The following is a 25,382-nucleotide window of genomic DNA, read 5'->3' on the forward strand; positions in this document are numbered from 1 at the left end:
ATCTACTAACCCCAGCGCAGTGTTGCAGTTTTTTCGTTGGCTTTCTAAAATGAAGGCTATATGTGTAGGAGTGGGGCTGTTAGTAATAAAACCAGATTACAACGCACACTGCCATTAGGAATCATTTTTTAGGAAGTCACCATGGGTTATCATTGCTAATAGCTGAGAGGCTTATGCAAGCTGTCTACACCATTCACGTCTATTGTAAAAACATGTTCCTGGGTTTACTGGCAGATAATACAGGTGACCAGAGAAAGAGGTTGTACTATCTAAGTTTTCATTTCTGAAATTAAAAATGAAAGTACAGTAATATGAAAGACAATGTGAATGTTCTCAGTAGTAAGTCCTTATATACCTGAGAGTTTATTGATTGAAAATACATAAAACTCAATGTTGGAATACTTTATATAACATTGATACAGTTGAACTTGCACTTAAATACGAATTCCCCTGCATAGTATGTAGGGCCACAGTGTCTCAATAACATCAGCTCTAGTGCATAGTAGGCTGCTGAAAATGAGTTTATGGATCAGAAGCGAATTCCATCGTAGGACCGTTTGTATATTTGCCGCAGTGTCTATGGAGCAATAAGGTACTTGCCACCAATGAAGACAGACACAGATGATATCAAGAATGAAATAACCTATAACAAACTGAGGGGCTTGGATTGACCAATAAAATGAAGGTGCTTATTGAGGTGCAAGCATTAAAATCTGTCTTCAGTCATAGTTCTGAAACTCGCCAGAATGTATAACATGCTATTTTACAGGCTAGTTCTCAATTATGTCCAATTATGTTCCCTCACCACAGTGATTCCCCGCCCAGCTCAGGAGAACTGAAAGTTCAGTGGACGTCCTCCGATCCCTGCCTCTGGCAGTGGTCAGTTGCAGAGTTCAAGTTACTTATAAAATGTTACAGCTAACTTGAAATCTGCTTGAGCTCACCAGGTGTCTGGCCAGTAGAGGGTGCTGCAGGAAAAACAGTCCCTGAGGATTTTACGCTCCCCAGACTGTATGACTTATAGCACCCCACACAGACATACCTTTACCAGGTGAGCCTCTCAGGATCCCAATAAGCTGTTTAGAGTGATCCACCTTGTAACTCTGCAGGTACACCTCAGAGCTGGCCTGAACACTCCTTGCTAAACCCTCTCGTCTCAGTTTTGAGTATTTTAAGTTGACAGCAACAGACTCCGCAACATCTCAGTCTGCTTTGAAGAAACTGGATACATCATAATAAAAAAAACAAATGAAATCTACACAAATTGCACCAAGGTGCTAACGGTCTATGTGTAAATACTTTCAGAGGCTCTTGCAGAATATAAGTAAATGTTAACTCAGCTGAAGGAAGCAAAAGCAATATTTAGTAATGCAGTTTTCTCTACTGTGGATGTTCTGAAGAAGCCACTTCACAAATGTAATGGCATTACTCCCATGCAGGAAATTCCTTATTATTGGAAACTAAAAAAAAACTGCTATGATTTAAAAGCTATGATTTTGCTGTTCACTTCCTGGGACCCCGTACCTGTGGGACTAAAGCCAGAAGAGACCATTTGAAACTGCAGATCAGCACTATTGCATTGCAGTATCTAATGATTCTTTGAGGTGACAAAGCAGCTCAGCTAAAGGTGGTTATATGGTATTCAGAGGCCATAGAAACTAGAACAGATAGCCACCCACATGTCAAACAAAAACATGGGGATGGAAGATTCTTTGGCTGTTGCAAGCTCGGACAATGTCAGGCAAACATCTCGAAAAAACTGGACTTTCAGTAGATAATCATATCCCGACAAGCCCCATTACTATCTAAAAACCTTGATTTAGCAGGGTTATTATTATTATTATTATTATTATTATTATTATTATTATTATTATTATTATTATTATTATTATTATTCAAAATATTGGTTCATACTCACTCGCTTAATTCCACAAACTTTACATTTCCTTTACAATTTACCTCCAACTCAAAGCTCTACACACTTACTGCTGAGGAGGAGAGAAGATTGATGAGAGACTTCTATTACTGCTGTCCAGCCAATTGCCTCTTTTCACCCGCCAAACCAATTACAAAACTGGAGACTAGGACTCAGCCTGGGAACCCTCTGCCTGACCTGGTCATACATGTTCCTGACCAGTAGGGGTTGCTGCAGCGCAATGAGGCACAGTAACCCCAGGCAATCCCTTCCATAAACCTGTGGGAGTGTAAAAGTTAATGCAGCTCTCCGTGGGGCCGCAGTTTATCATAGTCAAGGTTCAGTTGCCAGAACCTCACTGAAAGCTCAATCTGAATCCTGTCAAGTGTTTTCCCTTCCGCAATGCATTTACTACATAACTAAAGCAGAAATGTGAATTGGTGAAAACGAGGTATACTTGTCAAATCAATTTGTTTATTACCTTCAAATCCAAGGAAAATGCAGGATTAGTCACAAGAATCAGGCACAATCCATTATCAGTCTTAAGTGTATTGATCAAAGCTTACTACTTACAGTAACTTCAATTCAGAATCATGCATACAAAAGTGAATCTAGTATAACAATATTGGTTGTATATTATATTGAGATTTCAGGAGACTAGAACTGTTTCATGAGTATCATACTTTCCTGTATTCATATAAGCTGACTTCACGCTCTTTAAATAATTTAGTGGCAGTTTTACTAGGTGAGTCACTGTGGACTCCCTAATTATTTAAACACTGGTGGTATTCAAATAGGCCGCAGTTTGGTTAATTCAATAGGGAGATTCCTCTTAAAAGCACAAGTGATGTTATTACAATAGTGATGTGGCTGTGGCTGTTATAAATCACAGGTATAGGGCAGCTTCAAAGATGCTTCCCCACTGCTTAAGAACAACCAAGTGCAATTCTTACCTATTAAACTGATGTAATGTTCACGTACAAACTGCTTACCACTCTTTACTTTGCTTGAACAAGCTCACAAGATGAAAACACCCATGTCTCAGCTTCTATGCCATTTTTTGGTGTTGATATACACTGAAACAAGTCTTACTCAGTGGAAAGCAATCTCATAGCTGCCATGTACCTACAGTATGAATCTGGCTGTTGAGAGAAGGAGAGAATATGAATATCTGAGAAGTAAAAAACAAAGATTTTTTTTGGCAATAACCTTCAAAAGGATCAGCTGCAAAAAACAATATCTAAAATGTATATATTACAAATATGTATCTACCTATTCAGATAATCCTATTAAAAGGATTAACCAACAATATTCTCAAGTTCTGGAGTTAGTCACTAAAATTAAAGAACTGAGCAAAAATTAATCAGATCACGCTGAAAGATTAGCAACATATGGTACACAACAGCAACTATAAACTGCCTTCACTTCTGAGAATAAACCCAGCTGGTTTGGTAAGCGTGGTGGAAAACTTGCCAAATACAAGAAGAGACAGGATCTGATGTTACATGGAGAAGAGAGCAGATTCTGGTAAGCCAGTAGTACCAACTGTATCTGTAAAAGTGTAGGTCCAACAATATCGAACACTGGATGAATCGATCAGCAAAAGCTGTGCAGGTTTTTAGTTACTCAGACTGGTTCAAAATAAGCAAACACCAAAGGCCTTCACTAAAAACGACAAGGGTTGTTTGTAGTGTGACGAGTGAAGTACCGGTATCTTAAAACCTGGAATCCAGTCCCTCTACAAGCCTGCATTCTATATAATTCGGCAGAATTTGCGGGCCCCGACCAAATCCCTATAGACATTAATTACGTGGTAGACTCTACAGTCCAGAACCTGCCTGTTCTGTAATCCCGATGATTTGTAAATCTTGTCTGCCTAAAATCAATGGAAATCTGGCTGTGCAGTCTGGCACCAAGTCACCTAGTCTTTCTTTTCTAGGTTTATAATCAAGTACGTTTCATAACATGCACATGACCCAATGGTACAGTATAGTAAAATCCTTGTTTACTTAATGGAGAAAGTAACATTAATACATCAGGATACATACAGGATATACCTGGACTGTACTTCCACTGAATGTCTTGCAATGAGTTTTTGAAAGTGTTCAAATAGTTTGTCATGTACTGTATACCTTTTGCAGTACCTCTCTAAACAGAACACTGTATAATCCGGCACTCTTTTCCGTTCCCAAGCGATGCCAGGTTAGACAGGTTTTACTGTATGTTACAACATGTGATATTCACAGGAGACCAGGTAGAGGTTTTGGGAAGGATTGTGAATCTCTGCATCTCTTTACAGCACCATTAAATCATGGTACCCCAAGTGCAACCTTTTGGATGACAGAGTCCTTGTGTTAAGACATTCTCACTGACAGTAACTACTGATGATGCACAAACCTTGTTGAACTCCTCCTCAGAACAAAAAGCAAGATAAACAATGCCACCATTATTAGACACTGGATTAGAACCTTTTAAAACAAAAAGTACATATCGTTTTCAGAAGTCATCAGGCTGGTTGGACAGCTGGCTGGATCCAAAATAAAAAGCTAGGTTTTAAAAAGTGTGTCAGGTTTTGTCTGAGCTCTACACTTTGTATGCAGGTTTTGGTAGCTTCAGGTGCCTGTGTTGCATTATGTCACTCTTAGGAGTGTGAAATATTAATAAAATAGATAAATACTATAAAAAAGAAGCAAGAAGCAATACAAATCCATGTGATTCAACAGAATATGTGTTATTTCTAATTATTATTATTATTATTATTTTTAATTTTGTGATCGCCAATTATTTTTATTGTTTTCTCCCCAATTTAGTAAGGTCCAAACCCGCAGACGCCTGGCCAGCCTACAGGGGTCACTGGTGCGCGGTGAGCCTAGGCCACCCTCCCCCTGGGCGGCGCTCGGCCAATTGAGCACCATCCCCTGGAAGCTCCCGTCCTCGGTCAGCAAAGGAATAGCCTGGACTCGAACTCGCGATGTCCAGACTATAGGGCACATCCTGCACTCCACGCGGAGTGAGAATATGTTATTTATTGTTAGTTATTTCTAAGAATAATTCCCTATTTTAAATAATTATCAAGTTGTGTTACCTTTATTTTGCCTTTATTATGAACTCACAATAGTGATATGAAATAATAACCACCCCCCCTCCAGCTTATGATGTGACCCCCCCTGGCAATGTCTGTGAAGGGAACGGTGTGTTCCAGCATATTAGAGAACATTCTCTAGCTCATGATGTGACCCCCCCTGGCAATGTCTGTGAAGGGAACGGTGTGTTCCAGCATATTAGAGAACATTCTCTAGCTCATGATGTGACCCCTGAGATCCATGCATGGCAACATTCCCCAATGGGGGATACTGACATCTCAAGTTAATTATATAGAGTCAGTGATAGTGGGAATTTTTAGCCATGATTTTAAATGTTGCATTGCTGTTTAAAATTTCAACTTCTTGCGTTTCACCTTTAGCTTTTGAACTGGTTCTCGTGTCTGTGGTACAAGTTGTTATCAACTGAGCCATGCATTTATTATACAACATGTTACTTTTTTTTAAATTTCAGGTGGCTGAGTTATTGTATAACTGTAATAATAAGTTAATATTATGCTATAACATATAGATTACTAACTCCAGTTATTGTTACATCTCAAATTACTCCTTTTGGATATTATATAGACAGGCTGTTTAAAAGTATTATAAGAAACTAAGGCTCGTGCCTTAAATTTGCACTGGTAGATATGATCTGTAGGGTTACCAGACGTCCTAAGAAAATTGTGATTGTCACAGTTTTCAGCCATCATTTTTTGTCCCGGTCGGAAACAGTACAATTGTTCAATCGTCCCAGTTTTGCTATTGTTTTCACATTTTTATAAGTACAAAACTCAGTGTAGCCAGCAAAGATAACAGCAGAGTGAATTATTTGTCACGTGATCTATCTTCGCTGAGACAAGATGCGCCGGAAGCGGTACTTTTCACCCGTGACGTAGACAGGAAGTGTCTGGTTGGTGTTTGTAAATGGAAGAAAAAGGAGTTTGTGCGAAACATTTATGTTAAAAAATAAAATAAAATAAAGAAATTGAATGAAAAATACCAATGTTACATACGGAAGGCTGAGCAAACGAAGAAAACTATTTATCTGGGCGGGAACGACAGATGTGGGTATGTCTTCATTTTTTGAGCTGTGCGTTTTTGGTATTGATAAAGAGTGAAAATGAAATATTGTGTGAAACTTTGTGTAGTGCCTGTAGCAAACTATAATACCCAACCGAGCAGTGCTGTGAAAGGTCGAGTTTAGTCTTGTCGGTGTTTTACTTTTCTCCTTTTAAAGATTAAAACGAGAGAACTGAACAACGGTAACAAGCGGGTTATTAGAAGTAACGAAACTACAGTTACAGACATAACCCGTAACATTAAAAATAAGTCATTTAGTTTAAAATCAAAACAAAAACAAAACTGATTATTAACTAGTTTTTTTTCTTTTGCGTTTTCATGAAAATGTATTCACAAGTACAAATGTAACCCACTCGCCTTTGCTATTCATAACTCTGAAAAAGCATATTTACAAGTTAGTGCCTATTGTTTTTGTAGTTTATACAATGTTTACATGGTGATTTGAATCACCCTTGAAGCTATACAGTGCTAATCCCAACCTCTGATAAGGTCTTAGTCATTTTACTTCATTAAAGTACCACTGGTTATAATAGTTTCCCTCTTTCTCGTGTTCTCATTTAAAGACTGGCAATGGTGTGGAGACTATATTGAGACCACAACCAATTTCACTTGGTACCAGAACCGGATTTCTAGCCCAGGCTTGAGTGGCAAATGAATTATCAGGATGTGCCACCTATAGTACTTACACCATTTTATAATGTGTCGGTTTGATCGAGTGGTCTAAAAATAAATTTATGGTGATGCGCAAATGCAGTTGCAGTTAGGAAAAATTGCTTGATACGAGATCTGAAGTTGTTTTATTTATTTATTTTTTATATACAGGCAGAAGAATAAATGCTTGGATTCAGTGAAGAAGATTATGTACCCCAATTCTTCCATTCTGGGGCGCCCACCCTATAAAAGAGGCACATCCAATGACTTTCTCTATCAGATCCCTCTTAATCTAGCACCTGCCTTGTTCTCTCAACAGCAGCTAATCGAGTCAGAGTATAACTCCAGGAATGCTAAGTAGGTATTGCAGAAAATGGTTTTATTAAAATATGTTTTTGCACAGTATGTTTGGCCAAAATTGATTTGGCCTTTGCACCGGGGGCTTTTAATGGTATTGAGAATGTCGGGCAAGAGATCTTCAGATATCCTTTCTTGATCTTAAAACAATGTTTTTCTAAATCGCTTTTGTAGAAATAATTCAACTTCTAAATGTTAAATAAACAGAAACTCAAGAACCCCCCCCCCCCCCCCCAAATAAAAAGGTTATACCAGCCAGGTTTTCTTGTCACTGAGGGCACAGTAGAAAAAAAAGCCTTTTTTTAATTTCAGGATTTACTAATTCGGATAGTGGTTTTATCCTGTGCTGTAGGTGTGTATCAAACCATCTGTATGTCACATCTTTACATTAAATATGGAAAACCACTAATTGTGATGAAACGTGCTGGGGATGCAAGTTATTTAGCACAGGTTGACAGTGTCAAATCTGGTATATGGAGACGACTCTATTTAAAAGACATTTGATGGATTTAGGTTTTTTTTTACTGTTTAGAAAAGTGACATTGAAGCTGATTTTTACAGAGACTATCCCCTATAATAACCAATTCAATAATTAAAAAAAATAAATGAATGGGTATAGATCGCATATTATATTGGTGTGTTTTGCTGTTTTCAGTGGCATTGAGTTAAATGGAGTTAAATTTCCTTGACCAGTCAGCAGTGTTCTGCTCTAAACTTTTCAGTTGAATTCAAACTATTTAAATGATTCAGGGACAATTAACACAACTAAAATGAAATCATTAGGCGGAAAGGGCTGTGAAGATGGTAAATTGTAATTCAACTGCTATCCCCTAGATGTCCCTGCAGCCACTCCAGTTATAGTAATCGAATTCACAATTAAGGAATCAACACATTTCGCTTTGACTTTAGAAAAATAAAAGCTAATTATGATGAGTATAAATAATTGAATAAATTGATGGGTTAAAAAAAAAAATCGAGACACCTAAACATGGAGTCAAAGACAATGGCACAAGAGGTACACAGCACAGACGCCACAATAAACAAACTCTGTGTAAAAACCTTCCATGACGTTTCTGAAAAACTGACTAATTACTACAACCCGGATCAATGCAAAAGAAACCATGTTTTTTTCAACCAGCTCATAACTTTCTGATGGCAGTAAGGATATTCGACCCACAAGAAGTGTGTAGTTTGGATCTGGAAGCCCTCCCATTATATTCTATTCTATTCCAGGATTGGATGCTGACTGTAAATCAGAAATGGACAAATACCTACCATATGCAAAAGAAAACAGCAGTAGAATGACTTTGAATGAATTTTGGATTAAAGCTGAAGAATTATTTCCCAATTTAACATGAAAGGCTAAAACATATTTGGCAGTTACCAATTCAGTAGATGCTGAAAGAAGTGTTTCTTATGGCCAAGTTTTTACAGAACGACGTCAATCTATGAAAGAAGGCAGGGTTAACCAACTGACGATGCTTAAGTTTAATAGCAACTTTTTAATGCGCGGGACATTTTCTTTCATGAAACTGTAAGTGACACTTAATGTGCTGCTTGCAAACCACCTTGCATTATTATCATGTTATATTTGTAATACATATGTTACAGCATTGATGCTATGAGTTCAGTATTTTATATAAATTATTCCCGGAATCAGTGCTGTTTTTTTTAAATATTTTGTTGACAAATTATGTGTTTCTACTAGTAAATTGAAACATTTAAATGATTTATTTACACATTCTAAGAAATAATATTGAATAAGACTATAATATTAGTAATAAAGGGATGCATGACTAAATAAATGTCCGTAGCTGCTGCTGCCGCCTAATCAACGTGCCATTGAGTGTTAATAGAATGACTAATTGAGATGATTAAAGGAATCAGGAGATTATTAATCAATAAGTGGTTTAATTAAGCAGACTACATGACCACCTTGCGGTGGGAAGAATGAAGTGCAGCCTAAGGAAGCAGGTCGCGTAAAACGCAGGGCCCTACATATAATTACAGTACAAACATGTGAGTGATCATTTAAATCATCTGACTATTCATGTAAGAAGTTTAGATGTGGCGGCACAGACTAGGATTAACACATCTGCAACATTTGATCATGGACTAGATATTGTGAACATTGGCTACAGGACTGGAAGTGTGATAGGCACCACAGGATTAAAATACGGAGCTGTAGATTCAATAGTTTTTAGTTTCATATTCTTACAAACCTTCTTATAAAGCGTAATGTATGCAAGAGAAGTGAAATGTTGTTTTGTTTTTTCAGCTTTCACAGTGTCCCCCTGAATGTTCTTTCTCGTTTCCCATCGGTTTCATCATCACATGATTGGAACCATGTCAACCACACTTCTCCACAGGCCGCTGCTGTGCCCACAACATCTCAAGGCAGGAAGTAAGTGCATTTGCCAACCCAGACCTCTTCACTTGTGTGTATAGTGCTGTCCAGATTGCTTCACCTGTGTGTACAGTGGTGTCCAGACCTCTTCACCTGTGTGTATAGTTGGTGTCCACAAATATTGCTCACATTCTAGGTTTCAGCAACCTATTGTCATGTAAATATGGCTGAATTTATTACAGAGAATTTCAAATACCCAAGTCTATATTTAAGTTGGTGTCAATATTTAACCCATTCAACACTACAGTCAGTAAATGTAGTGTTCTTTTTCCTAGAACGCTGTAGGTATGTATTTTAGAGATGAATGTAAAACAGTTCAATTGTCCATTGAAAATCTTGTGGCAACATTGTGGCGCGTTTGTGTTATCGTGATTCGCCCATAGTAAGCGAGGGACGGTATAAACTCCCACACAATAACCTGACATTCAAAATGTCCCCCAATCACCAGTATAGTGATCAAAACAAACAAGCGTGTATGCGGTTAAAAATCTTTATTAAGACACTCATTACACTAATAAAAAAGATGTATTAAAACCTATGAATGTAATAAAAAATAAGTGCCAAAAAGTAATGCAAGTGCAGAAATGTACAGAACAGGTAGGCTACATTACTGCAGATTGTTTCCAGCGACGGTCGTTTTTTGCAAGTATGGACGGCAAACTTTCAGCATTTTCTTAAAAAATCCCAGTTGGGCTCTATATCTGAATGCTGCTCCATAGCACGCCGCAGTGTTAAAAGCGCAGGCGCATGCTTACGTCATCGGTGTCTGATTCAGGCAGAGCTGGGAATTCTTCCTCTGACATCCCCTCTGTTGTTGTCAGAGTTTCAGTTTCGGTTGCATTTTCGCCAGCCCACTCCTCCTCAACTACAGAAAACCCAGCTTTTTGAAGCAATGTTGCATTGTTTGCTGACTGACAGAGTTCCAAGCATGCTTTAGCAAGCGCACAGCATCCAACAGAGACATTTTATTTACATTGAATTTTTGTGCTGCTGCGCATCACTTTTCTCTTTCCAGCCGTGTTTGCTGTTGCAGTCAGTGCTGTTTTTTCAAACTGTAAACCCGACACTGCGTACAGGGATTAAATAGCCAAGGTACAGTACAGGGGTAATCGCTCAGTAACGGGGTTCAAACAGCTGATTGATCGATCTGTCAAGCTTTTACTACAGTAAAGTGCTGCCTTTTGTATTGAAATCTATGTGAATGGCAAGGTAACAAAGTGAAAACAGATTGGTGGATTAGAAGAGCGATTACTACAGTAATAAGCAGTGTGTTTGTTATTGGAATCTATGTGAATGGCACACAACGAGATCCAAACAGCTGAGTTTGCCTGAAATATAGGTGTGCTTAACACGGTATAAACGATGCCTTTGTTATTGAAATCAATGGGAATGGCAAACACTATTTGTCAGATAAACGGCTACCTGAAATAAACCTGTATGGTGTAAGTGGTGGATACTGTAATATTGATATCAACATTTATGACAGACCAGTATTTGGTAAGGTGTACTCTAGCTATAAAAAAAGTCCATGCAATATTAATGAGCAACATTGTACTGTTGGACAACCAAAAAAATAAGGGTGTACTGTTTCAAGCCCAATCCTCTTTCATTTTGAACCAGTCTGTCAGTTCCATATAAAGCACTAAAATGACTCCAAAATGAAAAAAGGATAACTTGCTTTAATTGTCAGATGAACTACAATTAAAATGTATCTTTGATACTGCTTTAGCAACATGATGAATCATTTTTATTGAGGTACAGATTACTATTGAATGAATGGAGGTTCTTTTCTGCCCAGATCAGAATTTTTACAGTCCATGTCATCTAAACTGCTCAGGCTTATTCTGCATTTTGAAAGGCTTTTGAGGTAAGACTTTTTTTCTAGATTACTCACCCTTCTGGTACAGCATGTAAAATATTGGAAATGATAAATGGAAACACCCACACAAATCCAGGTTGATATTATATGCAAGTAGTATTTTATAGTATTATCTGTATGTTCCACCTCATTGTTCTGCTGTTATGAGTGTGGTTATATAGTGCATGTGCTTTAAAAGTTTGCACAAAAAAGAAGTGTCCCATGTATTTGTGTTCCAGGAGGCGGAGCGATGAGCACTGCCCCTTTGATGTCAAGCGGCAGCGGTTCCAGTCACCCCTCTCTCAGGCAGCGGTTGCCACGGCAGCATCTTCTCTAGCAGCAGCCACCCATTCGGTTGTGCATCTGCAAAGTGAAGGCAGGAGCTGTGCCCCAGCCTTCAGTGCAGCTTCTTCACCACAGACTCCAAAGCCCTCTGGCTGCGTGCCGCCTCTAAGGGGCTCCCCTTATCCAGAGCTCATTGACAGCCCAATCCCAGCTGCTAAGGACAAGGTACTTTCAAAGGTTGCTTTCATTTACTGCATCCATGTAGGTGCAAACATTTAGTGAATTTTAAATGGATTTTAAAACCAGGGATGTTATATTTTTGGTCACAGAAACTCTGGGTATTAATGCTTGTGACAGAGTAGCCGTGTGTGTGCGTGCATTTGCTGCTGAGTGACAAGCAGGAGATTGAGACGGAGGTTGAAGTTGATACGCCCCGCAGATTAACAGGATTTATTTACATATCAACACAATGAACAGCTCACGTGACGCTACCAGCAATGGCAGCACATGGAGCACATACAACACAGTGTACGAGAACTTTGGTGGGATCTATAATAGCTGAACTAATCTTCTCTGTTCAGTAATAAACTAACATTGCTGAAGAGCTTGATCATGGTGGATAAACGGTTAGGGCGGATATGTGACGGACGGATACGCTACGGATTACTGTATGCTGTAGATGAAAAGTTCCTGCTACTTCCTGGTGCCTAATTGCGTAATGGGTTGTAGTTGATACTCTCTTTCCAGTGATCTAGCTACAATCATGTGACTGAAAGGAATATATATAGATTTTAAAAAATACAATTTTTTATTTGTGAAAGGTTTTGTGCAAGTCTTAAAAGCCCTAGGAATGTGCCTTCCTGGACTGGTGCTGAGTTACAAGAACAGTAACAACAGTATTAGACAATTTACTGAAATCATTGGACCACACAAAAGTGTGATCGATCACCATTAATTTAAAGGTTGCATTTTTCGTCATAGAAATTTTGTAGAAAAATCCTTGTTTTAGTAACAACTATACTTTTGAGGAAAAGAAAAACATTTACCGTATAAACCCTTTATAATTGAGTTTGTACTAATGGCTAAACTCTATTTAAAAATAAATCCTAAAAATTTACATGTATTTGCTCTCTTATTTTTTACAGTTAAGTCAACAAATCCTGGAACTGTTTCAGACATGCCAGCAGCAGTCTGATGATCTGGAAAAGAAGGAGCTTTGTAGAGCCGAGCTTCAGAGAGAAATCCAGAGGCTATTCCCACGTATGTCTGAAACACTTGTGTTTTTTAAACACTTTCATAAACTTGGAGAAGAGCATTACAGAGAGATGCCAATGTCTATGTCTCGTTGCTTTTCAGAGAGCCGGGTATATTTGGCTGGGTCATCTTTGAATGGTTTTGGCAGTCGAAGCAGCGATGCAGATCTGTGTCTAGTTGTTCAAGAGGGTCCGGTATGTGTTTGATTGATACAGTCGCTGCTGTTTCACTTTGCAGGAAGCCTGGGGGTACTGTTTGAAACACTGCCACAGTTCATTCAGAAGAAGTTTGCCGTGTTGTTTTTTGTTTTGTTTTGATTTGTATCCATGGAGCATTAACATTGCCCTGTGGACATCCCTCAAGCCTGCCTTTGAGAGACCACCCCATAGTATAGGTGAGCCTGAAGCAGTACTAGAGTTTTCACTATTAAGTCTTAACTTGAATGCACACAAAACTGTCAAAGATAAGCAGAGGTATTGGCTAATTTATTTAATGAAGTTGCAGAATCCTTCCTAGGAATTTGTTGACATCTTTATTTTTTTGTTGCTGTTTTTGACTCCTCAGCTGTCTCATTTACAGGTGGATCAGAGAACAAATGCAATATATATACTGAGTCTAGTACAGCAATTGTTCTACAGACTATGTAAGTATTTTCTTTAACTGTGTTCAACCTAAAGTAACCATCAAAATCAAATTGGGGAAATTATAATTGAGTTATTTTATATAAATATGAGTATTTCTATGGAAATTATACTTATACTGTATATAGTTCATATTACTGTGCTACTGAATTAAATGTTACGTCATTACACTGATGACAGTACTAGCCGAAATATTTCTTCAACTGACTTTGCTTTTAACTTTTACTTTTGTAAGATTGTGTTTTTTTTTTAATTTATTTTTTTATGAATAACATAAAGCACAGCAGAATCCAGTCCTGGGTGTATCATTGATGAATCTTGCTAATTGCATGATTCACATTCTGCCCTTTGTTGGGTCATGGAAATGAATCGTACACTCGTCCAAATAAAATGTCCTATGAATTTGATTAAGTTCATTTTGCATGCTTTTCTTCTTTAACGTGATAATGTTCTTGCAAGTTACTTTCCATGATTCCAAAACAAGCTGCTCTGAGTTCATCTCATTCACGCATATGTTACTTAACTGTGCTTTCTGTTGTCTTATTGAAGTAACTGTTTTTTTAATACAACTTTGTTGGTGAATATTTAAACTGAGTTGGTGCCACAATACTCCTGACAGGTAATATGCTTTAACTGAAGGTTTATCAGAGCAAGCCCAAATTATGACCACACATTAAGGTATGTGGTGTACCATGTTTGGTATCCCTGCATGTTATAGAGGGTGGTCTAAAAGGAACCTTGAGAAACCCCCAATAATGTTTTGCTGGCAGTTATGGTGTCTCAATACATAAATCCCAATCAAATGCATTTTTACATGAAAGCAAAACCTGCGCTAACCCTAACCCTATAAGCTTCCTGTTAGAGAAGCAGATGTTTTCTGTTGTTGCTCACATTACTGGTTGTAATTTTAGGAATCTGTCTTTTGAAACCTGGTACAGTAACGTATTTGTTTCTACAGCTTACATTGAGAGACCTCAGCTTATTCGAGCAAAAGTGCCCATATTAAAATTCAGGGATAAAGTCAGGTAAGTGTTAAGTGAGCATGAACAGTTTTACTATGTTTTTTTATTATTTACATGTTTTCATAGAAATATAATGGCAGGAATCTCAAATCCCCACTTGCATGCCATAACTATCAGACTGTCTACTTTGTGTATATTGACTGCTGCTGTGCTCGTGCAATCAACCAATAAAGGTGGAAGAAAATATATTAAAGTTTTCCTGTATGAATGCTTGGAGTGTATCTCATAAAGATAGAATTGAAACTTATTTTTACGAGGCAGGGCATCATAGCTTTGTAATTTTTTTTTTTTTTTTTTTTTTTTACTAGTGGTGTTGGAGTTTCAGATTTTTATAACAAACCATTATTATAAACACCTGCAAAACCAACCTGTAATGGATTGAAGCACGTTGGGGTGATTTACCATGTTGAGCAAACACCCTTTCTTATTTACATTATTATTTGCACTACATTTGAATAAAGTGCAGATTGTGCCATGACTCATTCCGGTAATGACACAAATGGAAGCACAGTTAGAAAGTACACACCTGTTGTGCATGGAACTTGGATAATAAATTGACATTGGTTTAGCATGAAAAATTATAGCAGGCTGAATCTGCAAAATTGTAAAACATGATGCAGAGAAGTAACTAATCAGTAACGACATATGGCAAATGTATTGTGCAACAAAACAATCTGGAAATCACCTTTAGGTTACAAAACAGTGCCTGAGTGTAGATTCATTTACAGATTGATCACTGCTTAAGATGTGCTTAAGCTTTCTGTTATTGATTTGTAAGAATCCCTTTGTTTTCACTTTTTTAAGGTTAAACAGAAAATAATTCTGGTAATAAAATGCGGTTGTGTTTTAAAACTGGAACAAAGACTCAAAAGCAACCAGACTTTCCTAAGAAACCTCTTTCTGACTTACAAATTGAGGAATTGATACTTATCAGTAGCCTAAGTAATTTCAGTGTTTTATGATTATAAAGATGTTAACACAAATGTAGTCTTAATTTATCCTGATAAATACTTAATCCACTTGATGTCTTTTATAACCATATAATTAACAAGTTTTTCTTTCCACAGTGGAGTGGAGTTTGACTTGAATGTAAACAATGTTGTTGGAATAAGAAATACATTCCTTCTCAGGACCTATGCGTTCAGTAAGTGATACTTTTATTACATGCCAGGGACTAACAAGTCTGATTGTATGTTGCCGGTGTTGCATAGATTCTTTTGTTTGTTTGTTTTCACCTAGCTCTGCTCTCCAACCTTTCAGTATTATTGGGTGTGAAGCTATTATCATGTACGAGTGAATAATGATACTTCCTTATGTGATGCATAGAGATAGATGAGCAAAAGAGAAACAAAAGCCAAACTGCACTAGATAACATCGCTTATAACAATAACCACCTGAGACACCCTGCAGGCTGTTTATTAACATTTAACGTTTATTAACACGCGGTCTCCCATTTCTGTTTTGCTGCTGTAGACATGGAGTTTAATGCCTAGATCTTTTGATTTGTTTGTTGGCAGTCGAGAACAGAGTTCGTCCCCTTATACTTGTGGTAAAGAAGTGGGCTCGACACCATGGAATTAACGATGCCAGCCGCGGGACTCTGAGTAGCTACTCATTGGTACTGATGGTTTTGCACTATCTGCAGAGTGAGTACGGAAAGACCTTTTACCACCTGTGCTATTAGCTGGAATGAAACTGATCTTTTTGTTATACATTTTTTTTCTAGACAAATTGGTTACTTGCAGATTCAAAATGTGCATGCAGTATACTATCTATCTGGCTATCTATCTATTTATATAATTTCAATGAATAGGTGTCAGGGTATTGTATTTACTGTTAATTTCCTTTTTTTCCCCCCCACTAGCCTTACCTGAACCTGTTATTCCCTGTCTCCAGAAGGAATATCCAGTAAGTGTATTCCAGTGTTGTCAATGGGCACATATATAAGCCTGTAAAAATGTAATAAACTTACAACTATATTGGCTAAAACCCAGAATTCAAAGGATTACTTTCAGATGTTAAAATACAGTTTGTTTTTTTGAGGGACAGCAATTATATGGACTTAATTACTGAATTGACATTTTGCTGCATACATGCTGGTTGTGTCCTGCATCACCATCGTTCTGTAATGAAAATAGTCACTTCAATGAGTCTGATGGCGAGTAATGTTGTGAGACTGGAAGCAATACATGTACTTTAAAATGTGAAAAATGATTTAGCGTTTTTTATTTGTGAGATTAATTTAACAGACTTCTTTCTTTGCATCGGGGGCGGGCAAATACTGAACATTGACTTCAGTTAAATACAATACTGAACTTAAATGATGACCAAGTGGAACTTGATTGGCTGCTGTGCTGTGGGGTTAGCATGCACTGCATTGTGGGGCTCTATCAGAAACAGTTTGCTTTGATTGGTAGTTTCATCTTTAAAACATGCCCAAACTTTCCATAGAATGGGAATCTGGGAGTGGGGATCATCTTTACCTCTTAGATATCTGTAAATGGTAATCAGGGAGTGGGGATAATCTTTAATCTTTGGATATCTAAATGCTGTGGGAGACTGGGTGCTCATTCATCACGGAAGCTTTTTCTACACATCACAAGAATGTACAGAAACCACTTTTTAGTGTGCATTGATTTACATGGCGCTTTCACAAACTTTGTGTTTGCTGTTGGTAGTTGTATATTGGTATTTTTTGTTAATCTAATGGAAATTAAAAGATGCTGAAATACTTTTGGTGAAATTTCTCAATTGTGGTTCAACTTGACACATTTAGTATTTTCATTATTATTATTATGTGTCTGTCTTTTAGGCCTGTTAGATGCTTCTCTATATTGTGCAGCTTCCCCCCCAGTGTTCTTAGCTGTGCCTTGGAAGTGTATCCTACTTGATCCAAATGTTAATAAATCCCATGCATCCCATATATATGGATGCCATTTTTCTGAGCACATTTTACACCGAGGTCCTATTAACTTTATAGTGTTGAAGATTACACATTATTTAGAAAATCTAATCTATGTTGACAACAATGACCCATTGCACTAATACAGTGCATTTTTTTAAAACAAGCATGCACTCTTCAAATAAATAGCAGGTCTCATCCCAGGTCCTCATGGTTCAGTTTGCACATTTCACATTGTCAGTGTATCTCTACAGCACTCGTTTTCCCTCTGAACTCTTCATTGGCTTGTTGATGCTGTTAGGATGTAATATGCTATTTAGTGGACAGCTCATCCACACAAAGTACACACTAGTTCTCCTCTAATGCATGCACACATACGTTTTAGGTAGTGGTTATTGTAACCATATATCATAGGTTTTCTTGTGACGGTCAGGAGCAAGCTCTGCAGAGACGGGTTCATTTTAAAGCATTGTAATGTACTTCACTCACACCTGAAATAGATTTACTTCATACAGGAGTATTCATTACAGAGTAAAAAACATCTAGATAGCTGAACAAAAATATACAAAAGCTGTTGCATTAGTTGGTTTTAATCTATTTATTTAATAATATGCTTTAAAAGTTAAAAAAATATATATATATAAAGTATATGAATTTTTTTTATATATATATAAATAAATAAATAAATAAATAAAATATATGAAATTTATATATATATGAAATTTACATTTTCTAGGAATGTTTCAACTCTGCTATGCAGCTTCACCTTGTACACGAAGGACCACGTAACGTTCCTCAGTACCACTCCAAGAATCGATCAACAATCGGAGATTTGCTTCTGGGCTTCCTTAAATACTATGCCACAGTTTTCAAGTAAGTAAAATGGTCTGAATTACCATATGGGAAAATATTTCCATCAGTGGAAACCAGCAGGCCACATAGTGCTTCATTTGTGAATACTCTTTTCCTGACACAGCATGAATATGCTGGCTTGTTGCTTACAAGGAAGATGAATGTAAACGTGAATTCATTGTCTGTCCACCGGGACTGGAGTAGAGGAGGCTTTCCAGCAGGAAGCACACCAGCTTGAGCACATGCCTACTTTCTGCAGTCAACCCTGTCATCATTTTCAGGCTCTGGACAAATCACTCCTGAATTTTTAAAAAGCATTTAAGATTTTTATTACATAACACATATCTTAAAAAATCTTCTGGCAAAATCCCACCTCTTAATATGATTGATTGAATTGTTTGGTTACTTTCTTTCTCATTAACACTGATACTTAGGAAAGATCAGTAAAAAGGTAAACACAAGTGTATGGAGTTTTAAAAAATAATACATATATAAGGCTGGAGCACTGTTGGAATTAGAAATCAATACAACCGTAAAACCATAAAAGACAATCTAACTATACTACTTTCAACCTTAACTTAGTAATACCACTCAAGGATTTGGGGTCATGTACTTTAATATGTACTGAACATTCCTCTCCTTACTGTAGTGCATTTTTTGTAAACGGTTTGCATGTTTAATTATAATGTTTGATAAGCTAGTCTTTCTACTGAAAATATGAAATTATCTCTAGGAAGTTTATCCATCATTTTAATCCGTGTTTGTCTTGGAGATGAACTTTAGTTGGGCTGCTATATCCAGAGGGGAGGCTTAGTTGTATCTGGAAATGAAAGCTGCTTTTGCAGGTGTAACATGCAAGCAGGGAGTCTCATTTACCATTCCAGACTCTAGTTACACATAGCAGCTGGGACTGATGGCAGCAGGTGAAATGTTGACGTTCGGCCTTTGGCAGAACTTGCTCAGACTCGATAAATAGCTTGTTTATGTGCAGAGGCCCTAATTGTGTATTCAAACCACATGTGATAAGATCCATCCACTTTACTGATTGGTTTTGCAAGATATAGTATGTATATATTTTTTTCTTTGAGTTTGCCAAGCTACAAAAAACAAACACAAAAATGTAATTAAATACGCTTAGAAACTGGATGCTCCTTATATTTTGAGTAACATCAAATTAGATTGTATTTGAGATGTTTCTGTATGCAAGTTTTTAATCTTTTAATGTTTTTATTAACTTTGTAGCCCCCCCCCCCCCCCCCCCAACATCCTTGAATGACCGATTTTCAATCTAAAATAATATGCATAACATTTAAAAGCTGAGGTTTTGACTCATTCACGATTGCATCAGAGTTAGCAGAGGAGGAATTTTGCACTCCCTAAAAATATGATCCGACTCTCATAGCTGTATTTGAAATACTGTTTTACTTGCCAACCTCCTGTCAAAATTACCTGTTGCAGCAACACGCTTAGTGTGTAGCACATAACTGGGAAACTGGTGACAAAGGTTCAAATGCATCTTTCTTGATAAATGGCCTAATCTACTTTAAAGCACTGAGCATGCTTTTAAAGTGCTCTCTTGTTTTCTCCACCAGTTGGGACAAATGTATGATTTCAGTTCGTGAAGCCAAAGCTCTTCCCAAACCTGGAAGCAATGAATGGAAGAACAAGTTTATCTGTGTTGAAGGTAGAGGTCACGCACTTATTCAGTAGCGTAACTTTTCTGAAGCATACTGTATGTCTGGATGTACTAAAATATTGTCAGTTAGTACAGAACTCGAGATGATCCTGGTATAACCTCTTATTCATTGTAATTGAAATGTGTAAGAAGTCAGATTGCTGTCCTAACGCTGAAAAGATTGATTATTTCTAGTAATTATATCCATTATTTTAGAAACAAAATGTAATACCCTGTAATTTCGATAAATCTTATCAAACTTCTTAGTTTAGTCGACAACAAAAGATGTACTTTTAATGTTATGACTCAAGTATCAAATTCAGGATCATGCAGGCAGGTGTGTAATGCATCTACAGTTCTATAAAACGTTACGGGGCTTTATCAAGCTTATCATTACTAGACTGGTTCTGCAGTGAAAGAAACGCCGTATCTTTGCCACATCTGGGATACAACAAAATAACTTCAGAAAATGTGGACAGATTGCCAATATGAATGGTCACCTTGTGTTTCAGAACCCTTTGACGGATCAAACACAGCAAGAGCGGTACATGAAAAAATGAAGTTTGATGCCATCAAAACAGAGTTTATGGAGGTATGATTCGGTGTCATAGAAGGAGAAGCAGGTCAAAAGTGTCTTATTTAAACATGTCTAAAATATTTAAAACATGATAATCATGACAACCAGATAAGTTGGGAAAATTCATGCAGTCAGTTAACATGCTAAAGTAAATTGTTTACTACTAGCTTTGTGCAGTTAAACAGTGAAAGCCTATCCCCTCGGCTTTCAAGTCAATAGTTTTATAAAATACTTATTTTCCGTTATTGTTACTGAGCTCTAAAAAACAATGCAACCATTGAATTGAATCACTGCAGTCTCTCTCTCTCAAGTTTTATTTTCCGAGACAAAAACATGTCGTACCTAACCAAAGGCCCTGTTATTGCAAAATGTTTTCATATGTATAGTAATTGAGTAATACATGCATGTGTGGAAGGTTATTGAACTGTTATCTGAATGAACTGTATATTTGGAATGTCCTACCCAGCTAAATGTATTAATTATTTAATTTTTTTATGTATGTAGTCCTGGCAACAATTGCAAGTACGAAAAGATCTGAATGTCATCTTACCAGTGAGAGCTACAATACAGAAAAGATAACGACCTGATGTCTGGCTGTGATGTCACATGAAAAAGGAGAACTCTTGTTCATGCCAGTAACGAGGGAGGAACCTATGTATTTGGAGGACCTAAAGATATCTGTGCTTCACTACCTTACCCTACCTACCCCATTTTCAAAAAAGTCACCTGGAAATTTGGTGTGTTTATATGTACTCGCTTTGACTCTGTTTACAACTCTGAAGTAAAGAACAAGATTTTAAAAAGGGAACTGGTTTAGGTAGTATCACTGAAGGGTTCGGTTAATGAGGCTTGTCTGGAAACTAAACCTCTCTTCTAGACTCCTAGGATTGTTGTCTTTTTATTGTTCGACTCCATCACTGGAACTTCTTTAACACCTTGCTGTAGCCGCAACAGCAAGGTAGTTTAAAAAAACAAAACAACTAGCATTAGAGTGAGTGGCTGTTCATGACAAGCATGAAGGATGATGGAATTTCAGATACCTTCACTGAAGAGAGAATGGGAATTGCTTTTAATAGATTTTCTTTTTTTTCTAAACTGCATAACAATACAGCATCAGTCCTTACAGACTCTATTTTTATTTGTTTTAACATGCACTTTTCTGGGTCGTTAATATCTTCTTGTTTTGCCATGCAGTATATCGATGTCTGTTTTTCTGTTTTTTTATTTTTTTTTTAAGTTGTTCTTTGGTCCTTCCTGAATTGGGGTGCAAATAAACATTTTGGGCTAAAGCTCGGCTATGCATATGTTCAGCTAGTGAAATCGTTTTCTGTGGCTATGGTGGGAGGAAGCAAATTCAATTCCCAAAGTCAACATGGTACTGCTGGTAATGGTCCGACGAAAAGAGCTGCTATGAAGCGAAGCTATGTGTAATGGATGTTGAAAAATGACGTAACTTAAAACGGGTCTTTATAAATTATAATATTGTAGAAAATGTATATCTCACTTGATTTTGAACAACATAGGTTTCTCAAAGGATGACATGTTGGGGGAGCAAATCTGAACTCGGGTGTGAATCTGCTGTAGCACAGACTGTGCCTCTCATACCTGATAATCTAGGTTTTACTGTTTGGCTGTCATTTGTTTAAGTTTTATTTTGTCAATTATTTTTATGTATATATTTTTTTGTATGTTGTTGACTAACTTGGATTAAACTTTAAGTACATTAAATAAAATTAAACACTTCACATTTGTTCTCTTTTTTGCATGGTTTTCTCAATTCTAAAACGGTAAGACATGTATTTCAGGTCTTTGGTATCTAATAGACCAAAGACAGGTCTGTAACACATTGGACCAGGTTTGTCTACATTTTCATCAACTAAATTAAGAGTGATAAGCTATTTCTTTTTTCTTCCCCTGAATATTTTATAGCACTAGGTGAATCTCCCTGAATTGCATCAACTGTCCATGCGTATCCTGGGCTTACCCTTAAAAACAAGTGGTAGATGGGTGGATTCTCTGATGCTGCAGTAGACCTGCAGGAATGCAGTGCACGTATTCATGTTTCTGATAGCTGTTGTGTGCTATAAAAGATACAGCAGGTTTCCCGTCATTTTCTTCAGACATCTCTTTAAGCTTGCAGTGCAAGTGATTCATCCTGTTAGAAGAAATTGAATGTATAATATGAGAAATAAAATATAATAAGGCTGTCATTTTACCAAAGTGTCCTGGTGAAACTATAACCCCACTTTGTCATTAGCTATCAGATGAAGTTATATGGTTTCCGGTTTCACAGAGGTACATGTGCGGTGAAATCATTGTTGAAGCATTTTCTTGTTGAATACTTTACTGTCAAAATGTGTCATTTAGATAAGCTGATTTCGCCAGTTGGTTTGTGCAGCTGTTCTTAGGCTAAGCAGGTGATGACGTTTATTAACTACAGAAGTTACTATTATATTGTTGCTTTGAGACAAGTGTAAGGTAATATGGCTGCATTTTAACTTTTACTCCACTGAAACACACTGCTGCTACAACACTAAACGTTTGATTGAAGTTTACTTCCTGTGTTAGAGGTTATAGAACCCCACATAGTTCTATATGTACTGCTTGGAACTTTGTGTGAGGCAGCTAACTCTCACACAGGAAATAAAGTTGCAGCTTTGTTGAATTACAAAAAAAATTGAATAAAAAAACAGTAAAATATGCCTGCTGTATTTTTTATATATATATATATATATATATATATATATATATATATATATATATATATATATATATATATATATATATATAAAATCAATAACGTTTAAACAATGTCATTTGCAATTCATATTTAGGTTAGAGAATGGTGACTTACACTGCTTTTACAGATGGGTCATGATCAAATACTAAAACTATATATATATATATATATATATATATATATATATATATATATATATATATATAGTATTTCTGTTATTTGTTTTAAAATTATTGGTAACCTAGGACATACAAGCCATTTATGCCAGGTCTGAAAGAAAGATACTACAGTAGTGTGCAAATGTATTACCCCATTGTTCTGTAGTTTTGCTGTGCATATGAAATCAAACCACTGTCACTGAAAATCTTGGAATAATGTCAAAATAGGCAAGAGAAAGAGAAAATGAACAACACACAACCACAAATGGTAAAATGTGTGAGACTTTTTAGAAGTTGTTTGAGTTGCCTAATTAAGCACAAAGTGGTCTACCATTTTTCACACTTGTTTTCTATATCGTAGATTTCTGACTGAAAACTGAAATTCCCACACCCTGAGGTTTTCATGCAGGTAGGTATGGTATATAACGGAAACAAATCTTGAGGTGTTCTAATACATTTGCACACTACTTTTTATTATTTATTTATCTAAAATTATTGATAAACATTACCAGGGTATTATTCAAAATAACAGTTATACAATTCAACGATTTTACAAATGTTCATGTTTGTACAGGTACATAAAGCTACCATGTAATATTTCACTTCTTTAGTAAAAGATGCAATATTATTGTTTTCCTTTGTTTACATTTATGGATATGGGCAGCAGTGTGGAGTAGTGGTTAGGGCTCTGGACTCTTGACCAGAGGGTTGTGGGTTCAATCCCTAGTGGGGGACACTGCTGTTGTACCCTTGAGCAAGGTGCTTTACCTAGATTGCTCCAGTAAAAACCCAACTGTATAAATGGGTAATTGTATGTAAAAATAATGTGATATCTGTATAATGTGAAATAATGTATAATGTGATATCTTGTAACAATTGTAAGTCGCCCTGGATAAGGGCGTCTGCTTAGACATAAATAATAATAATAATATGATGCTTAACCTGTAATTAATATATATATATAAATATAAATATAATGAAATCCAAATGATTTTGGGGAAAAAGTGAAGTGGAAGGTCACATCACGCACATGAATTGTTAGTTGAGTGGAAAGCTTGTCGGACTGATAGCTTGAAAGATCTTTCCGAAATTGACAGGTTATATCACATTAAAAGAGATGTGCAATAGATTCCTTAGAACCATTACAAAAACCGCACCGGGAAACATTTAGAACGGGCTGGATTCTCTTTATGTTGGTTGGGTAGATCCTATGTAGAATACTGAAGTGAATTTCTTGGCTTTATTTAGACTGCGAATTTAAAAGGGGATGTCCACGCTCTCATACATGCATCTCTGGTACAGCCACGATGTTCTGCCACTTTGCAATATTATTTGTTCGTGTTGTTATTTTTTAGTTGAAGTACGGTATGTTCTTACAAACGAATGTTACTGCATTTAACAGATTGCAATGTTACTCCATCTATTTTAGGTTAAATCTCCTTGATTTATGTTACAGTTAGCATTGTAGCATATTTCATTTTTTTTTATATGACTAAGCAAACTGTTTGGAATAGCTTTCTTAATCATTTCATATTCCCTTTGATATAATGTGGCTTTGGTATTTTCTGTTAGGCTGTTATCTGCAAGGAAGTTCCCCTCAACATCCAAAATGTCAGCTGTATTTAATACCTGAATTAAACCAAGTATCAAGGAAAATAGATTTTATCTTATTTACGATGTTTTTATTATTCCAAATGAGTTTGTGAGAAGTATTATAGTATCTTGCTTGACACCATATCTCTGTAATTTACTTATGAAAGGGTGATAAACAAATGGGTAACTTTTTAACCTCAGTCACATTGCAACACATTTGCACACTACTGTAAACTGAGAAAATAAATAACAAACCCAAAGGGCATTAAGACCCAGTGGCCACTGGGAGCCCCTCCCCCCTCTTCCAAAACTCAAGCAGAAGAAAACTGAAC

The 25,382-nt window shown here is 36.7% G+C and overlaps 1 protein-coding gene across 3 annotated transcripts; it reads left to right on the top strand.

Annotated features, from left to right (window-relative positions):
- The first annotated feature begins 5,846 nt into the window (after positions 1 to 5,846).
- Positions 5,847 to 22,304, top strand: LOC131697717 (poly(A) RNA polymerase GLD2-like). Of its 3 annotated transcripts, none has more exons than XM_058988657.1 (15): positions 5,847 to 6,062; positions 6,901 to 7,086; positions 9,365 to 9,490; positions 11,591 to 11,861; positions 12,782 to 12,896; positions 12,993 to 13,084; positions 13,455 to 13,533; positions 14,490 to 14,556; positions 15,621 to 15,697; positions 16,071 to 16,199; positions 16,418 to 16,461; positions 18,192 to 18,328; positions 19,900 to 19,991; positions 20,495 to 20,574; positions 21,064 to 22,304. In XM_058988657.1, coding segments are annotated over exons 1-15 (1,572 nt in total). In that variant the 5' UTR covers positions 5,847 to 6,060; the 3' UTR covers positions 21,139 to 22,304. The 3 variants fall into 3 exon arrangements, with proteins under 3 accessions (XP_058844640.1, XP_058844652.1, XP_058844645.1); XM_058988669.1 differs by having other exon boundaries at positions 5,848 to 6,066; XM_058988662.1 differs by having other exon boundaries at positions 5,848 to 6,062; positions 13,470 to 13,533.
- The last annotated feature ends 3,078 nt before the right edge of the window (positions 22,305 to 25,382 follow it).

Source organism: Acipenser ruthenus, chromosome 2 (genome assembly GCF_902713425.1).
Source record: "Acipenser ruthenus chromosome 2, fAciRut3.2 maternal haplotype, whole genome shotgun sequence".
NCBI classification, from domain to species: domain Eukaryota; kingdom Metazoa; phylum Chordata; class Actinopteri; order Acipenseriformes; family Acipenseridae; genus Acipenser; species Acipenser ruthenus.

Excerpts from the sequence above, each read along its gene's own strand:
- LOC131697717 (XM_058988657.1), top strand. Across the intron at positions 16,200-16,417 it reads GGTTTTGCACTATCTGCAGA|CCTTACCTGAACCTGTTATT; the intron begins GTGAGTACGGAA and ends CCCCCCCACTAG. Across the intron at positions 19,992-20,494 it reads CAAGTTTATCTGTGTTGAAG|AACCCTTTGACGGATCAAAC; the intron begins GTAGAGGTCACG and ends CTTGTGTTTCAG.